This window comes from Physeter macrocephalus, chromosome 7 (genome assembly GCF_002837175.3).
Source record: "Physeter macrocephalus isolate SW-GA chromosome 7, ASM283717v5, whole genome shotgun sequence".
Classification (NCBI taxonomy): Eukaryota; Metazoa; Chordata; class Mammalia; order Artiodactyla; family Physeteridae; genus Physeter; species Physeter macrocephalus.
In genome coordinates this window covers 108,289,202-108,295,201 of record NC_041220.1, presented here as the reverse complement: position 1 = coordinate 108,295,201, position 6,000 = coordinate 108,289,202, and the positions used below count along the sequence as shown (strand labels likewise).

Sequence of the window (6,000 nt, the reverse complement as noted above, 5' to 3'; positions counted from 1 at the left end):
TCCGCCTGCCAATGCAGGGGAACCGGGTTCGCGCCCCGGTCTGGGAGGATCCCACATGCCGCGGAGCGGCTGGGCCCGTGAGCCATGGCCGCTGGGCCTGCGCGTCCGGAGCCTGTGCTCCGCAACGGGAGAGGCCATAACAGAGGGAGGCCCGCATACCACCAAAAAAAAAAAAAAACTCTATGTGGTTGTGGGACTTCCCTGGTGGTCCGGTGGTTAGGACTCTGTGCTCTCACTGCCAAGGGCGCGGGTTCAATCCCTGGTCGAACCCTGGTCGGGGACCTAAAATCCTGCAAGCCATGCGGCGTGGCCAGAAATAGAAAAATTAAACAAACAACAACAGCCAAAAACTCCATATAGTTGTGAAATATAGAACGTGAGTGGGTAATATAACCTGAGCCTCATAAGAATTCCCCAATTGAGGAATGCCACTGTGGCGTGTAATGTGTCCTTCCACTAAGAAGACAACTAACAGACCATGCTGGTCTGAATGAGTTGGGCAGTTGTCTAGTTTCGACTGCGAGGTAAGTGATTTGCTTCTTGCACTGCCTTTCATTATTTACAATCCACATTTGGGCTTCAGCAAAATTGTAAATTACTGCCTAGTGGGGTCACTTCAGGGTGACTCAGGAAGTGTTAGATGAGCAAATGTTAAAACTGAAAACAGATCTTCTGCCTGGGGCCTGGGAGGCAGTGGCCACAAAGAGTCTAAAGCATAGTATTAGCAGCTGTTTGTAAAAAATCAACATGATTGTTTCCCTGAACCATCAAAAACAATAGAGAATCCATCAGCTGACGCCAAATCAATATAAAGAACTGATACCTTTTCTGTGAGATAATTAAAGAGCACTATGAAAAACAGAATGGAAATCAAAATCCTGTTTCTAATAACAATCAAAACTAAAGAGTTCCATAAGTGCAAGTCCTTTTATGCTAAAAACATTCAATAGAGTAAAAATATCAGTTCTTTCTAATTTAATCTATAAAGTTGAAGTCATCGCATCAGAAAATGGAATGGAATTGTTTTTTAACTAGAAAAACAGAGTTCCTAGATGGACAATTTGAGAATAGCCAAAACATTTCTAAGAAAACGAAAACTAAAGAGAGAGCGCTAATCATCCCAGTTATTAAATCATATAAAGCTACGATGATTGAGGCAGTTTGGTATTAGCAGAAGAGAAAAGAGAGCCAGGCAATAGACCGACCGCATATATGAGAGTTTGGTTTCAACAAAGGAGACTTAAAATTACACAAAGACAGTTATTCAACCAATTGTGTTTGAATACCCGGCTCATAGGGCTAGGCGGCTGCTGTACTCTTGACCACAAAACTAATTCAAAATGGGTTGAAGATTGAAATAAAATAAAGTTATAAAAGGACTAGAATAAAACACATTTTTTAAAATGATCATTTTGAAGGGGAGAAGACCTTTCTGAGCAAGACACAAAACTTAGAAAATAAAAAGGAGAAGATTGGTCTGTTTGACCACTGACTACATACAAATTAAACCAAGGAAAAATAACCCTCTATATTGCAGCAAATGATAATATTTATTACTTTATGAGATCAAAAGGCAGAGGACAGACAGGGAAGTTTGGTAATACACAGTATTGGCAATACACAGGGCAAACAAAGGGAGAGATTTTTTAACATTGAATATGTCCTTAGAAACCATTAAGGAAAATACGAAGAACCTAATAGAACAGGGCGCAAAAACGCAGTGACAGAAGAAGAAATATACAAAGGGTTTCTATTCATTTAAAAACAGATCCGATCTCAAATACAAATCACTGCAGTGAGATGCTGTTTTTACCTGCGCCAGTGTCTGAGATGCCGGGGTTTAGCAGGATGGAGCTGAGGTGGGACTAGCATGCCGACAAACTCATGGAGTTTTGTCGGGAAAAAGAAGGCAAATCTGTCAAAGTTAAAATCCGTTTACGCTTTGGCCCAAAGTCCACATCTACGGAGATATTCACACGTGCCGGTGTGGACACTCAAGTGTGTTTATTGTGCTTTTTTAGCAAAAGCAGGGCAAAGACCCACGTGCTTGTCCCTGAGAATTGGATAAGTAAATGATAGTATGTCCCTGGGGTGGAATCCAGTGCAGCAGTTTAAGGAATGTCAAAACATTTTTAACCCACGACATGGGAACATTCGCTGATGGGGAGCATTCTCTGAGGTAAGGAGAAAAACAAAAGTGAAACTGTCTGTCCAGAGCGCTTGGAACATGAGAAAGTTACTCATGCACAGAAAATATCTGGGGTTCCTGAAAGGTCAGTGTGAGGCAGGCATCTCAGTCTGAGGTCAAAGCTTTTTAAAGTTATGTATCTTTTGTACCGTTTGAATTTTTACCATATTTTTTACCTACTTTTTGAGTAATCAAAGAGTTTGGCTGGTAGTAGTTAATATTCACTTTAGGACTAATGAAAGGAATGCATATTTTCTAGGAAATGTTTTGTTTTTCAAATTAGTAAATAAATAAATTTTTTAAAATGACCTTACTTAGTGCTGGAGGGGATTTCATAAACATGAAATTACAAAATATTCCCCCGCTGCCAATGTCGCGTCAATTGGTCCGATGCCTTCAGAAAGTAATTTGGCAGTCTTTCGAAAGCTAATATCCTTTGACCCAGTAATTTATTTTTAGGAAAAATGCAAGAAAATGTTTTTAAAAGAAGACCCCAAAATGTTCAGTTATAGTATGAGTGGCTTCATTGCCTAAGTCCAGGAGCCCCATTCACTTTCACGATGCCCCAGACGATATTAGTTAGATTATATAAAACCACCAGCAACGTAAAAGCCCAACAGTGAGGGGCTGATTATGCAAATGAAAGTGTACAAAGGAATATTACACAGTCCTAAAGGTGTTTTCCAGAAAGAACAAGCATTGGAAAGTGCCTGTGATAGGATGTGTAGCCGAATCACCATTAGGATGGACAGGGCTGATGCGGAGAAAAGCCTTGGAAGCTGGATAAAAGCCCGTGGTTCTTGCCATGCAGGCTGTGGAGTACAACATCTTCGAAGGCATGGAGTGCCACGGCTCCCCGTTGGTGGTCATCAGCCAGGGCAAGATCGTCTTTGACGACGGCAACATCAACGTCAACAAGGGCGTGGGCCGCTTCATCCCGAGGAAGCCCTTCCCCGAGTACCTCTACCAGCGCGTCAGGATCAGGAACAAGGTACGTGGAGCCAGGGTCTGTCGTGTGCAGAGTGAACAAATGTCACAGCTGCACGAGCCTCCCCTTCCTCACGTGTCAAATGAGCTGGGACGTGACCTGCCTGCGTCTCAGGCTGCAGTGAGGACCAGACGAGACCGAGGAGGTGCCAGGGATTTGCCAACTGTAAAGGGCTGTGCACGTGGGGCGATGGGAGGAGTCCTGGGAGTACACCAGCCAGGACGCACATCCTGCATCATCCTGGGGTGGGTCTTCACCACCCCCTCTTTTAGGTGTCATGACCTTCCTTCTGCAGATCAGAACCCTGGCGCTCAAAGCAGTGCAGGACTGTCCAGCATCACACAGCTGGGAGAGCTCTGAAGCCCTTAGTGCCGTTTGGTAAAAGTAAACCGCCCTAGCCCACTTGAGGGGTGGCAGAACTGCATCTAGACTCCCTTCGACCTGCCCCCTTTTCTCCTTCTCCTTGCTCCCCTTCCATTCTGCATCCTCCTTCCCCCCTTTTTCTTGAGGAGTCTTAGCATGGACTCAGGAGGTCAAAGGGCATGGAGTAGGCACAGGCTCTGTCCCGTCCCCAGTCCAGTTCAGAGGAGGAAGTTTGCTCATGCTTCAGAAAGACTCCCATCTGTGATCAATCATCTTCCCTAATTAGGTCCCTCCCATCACCATGACAACCTGCTTCCCGCACTAAAACGGCTCATGTCTGCCAGAAAGCCCAGCTTTATTTGTGTATGTGCATGTGTATATGTGTATGTCTGTGTTTGTGTATATGCATGTGGTGCTCCTGTGCGTATGTGCTCCTGTGCTCGCTTATGTGTTTGTATATGTGTGTGTGCATGTGTGCCCACCTGTGTATGGTCCCACTCTTCTTGTGCTTCATACGTGGCACCAATGCCACCAATTTAGATGCAAGAACCCAGAGACCTCCTGGCATTCCCAGACTCCCAGGCCAACCATCACAATGCTCTATGTCTGTTTGCTGTCCCTCTCCACGCCTTAAAGTGTAGCATCCCAGGTCAAGGATACCAAACTGCACAGATGTTACGCGTCAGGTGGGGAAATGATGGACGTGGAGAATTAGCAAGTTAGATCCGAAAGATGGCCAGGGATAGCGACGTGGCCACAGCAGGCTGCTGAGAGACAAAGGGACTCGTGTAAACTTCTGTTTGGGACACCCACCAAGGCGGCAGAAACACACCTTGGCTGGCTTCATTCCCTCCAAATCAGTTTGAACCTGAGGTCTGTGGTTAACAGTCAGCGTCCGTGTGAGGTGGATACCTGACCTCGATGCCAAGACGTGATCTGCAGTGGCCAGGCACAGGGCCACCCTCCCCGCATACCTGAGGGCAGAGCACAGAGGCCAGGCCAGGTGGGGGACGGGCCCTGCCCCAGAACCTACATCTGGCCAAGCTGAGTTCAGAGGTCACTGAAGGGAACTGGGGGGCAGGAACACAGGCCTGGAACCGGCTGGAACCAGGGAAGCCCAGAGGCGCAGGAAGCAGGTATTGAGAGGGATGGGGCAGAGACAATGAGGTCCCAGGGCGTCAGGGGAGCAGGGCTGCTGGGGGCAGAGGATGGGTTATCACCAAGCAGCGCTGGGCCCTTGATATTGGTGCTGAAAAAGGACCCCTTTGTGGTAGAGGAGGGAGCCTAGGGCTGGGGTCGGGCTCTGCCACCTGTGCAGGGAAAGAGGGACGTGAAGCTGGGGTCAGGGCGCTGTCACTGACTCACGTGGGAACCTGCCCGTGTTCCTGGCCACACTCTGTCTCCCAGGGCCTGGGACAGACGCCCACACTGCCCTGGCCAGCCCTGAGCTCACCAGCAGGCTCCCAGCCTCCCACCCTCCCACCCGAGCCCCTGCAACTTTTGGCTTCTCTGCCCCATGGCTCTCTCTCCCAGGACAACCCTCAACCCACGGGGATGGAGGCTGTGCACTGTGTCCCATCCTCCCTGGGGTCCAGGAGGTTTGCTCCCTGCAGTAGCCCTGAGCCAGGTGCCCTCAGAGGCGGCCCCCTCATCCTCTCTCCCTGTGGTGGGCGTTCTCCCTCCTCCTTTGCGGGATCACCTCCCAAACTACCTGCCCCCAAATCCACGATGAAGACGACCCCGTGATGCCACCAGTCCCCGATTCAGGGGTCCTAGTCAGGGTGTCAGGGAAGTGTTTTCCTTTGGAAATAGCTTTGGAGTCCTCCTGCACGAAGCTGTGTATGTGTCTGTGCTTGTGTGTGTATGTATATGTGTGTATGCACGTGAGTGTGCACTTGCCTGTCTTTTTATGAATGTGTGTTGGATTGTATGTGTGTGATGTGTGTGTTATATATGTTAGTGTGTATATCAAATGTGTTGGTGTGTGTATGCAGGCATGTGTGTGCACGTACATGTGTGAATTGTGTGTATGTGGAGTGTGGGGGTGTGCGTGCATATGTGTGTGTGCGCACGTTTGTGTGCGTGCACATATGTATGCCTGTGCACGTGTGTATGCATATGTGTGAGCGGGTGCCTTGTGTGGTGTGTGTACAAGCACGTGTGTGCATACGTGTGTGCCTCCCCGAGGAGACCATGGTCACTGTCCTGCACACGAGAATGCATACATGCATCTTGTCAGTCACTTGCTCTTCTTGTCCTCTGTTTAGGTTTCCGGGTTGCAGGGGGTTCCCAGGGGCATGTATGACGGTCCTGTGTATGAGGTGCCAGCCACACCCAAATATGCAACTCCTGCTCCTTCTGTCAAATCCTCGCCTTCCAAACACCAGCCTCCACCGATCAGAAACCTCCACCAGTCCAACTTCAGTTTATCAGGTAAGAAACTACAGCGGCCAAGGTTCCC

At 48.3% G+C, this 6,000-nt stretch overlaps 1 protein-coding gene across 1 annotated transcript in view; it reads left to right on the top strand.

Moving 5' to 3' along the window:
- The window catches only part of CRMP1 (collapsin response mediator protein 1), a 66,668-nt gene that overhangs the window by 57,235 nt on the left and 3,433 nt on the right, over positions 1 to 6,000 (top strand). The window contains exons 12-13 of the mRNA XM_024119398.2: positions 3,000 to 3,179; positions 5,807 to 5,972. Of these exons, the coding sequence (XP_023975166.1) occupies positions 3,000 to 3,179; positions 5,807 to 5,972 (346 nt within the window). The remainder of the gene's footprint in view (positions 1 to 2,999; positions 3,180 to 5,806; positions 5,973 to 6,000) is intronic.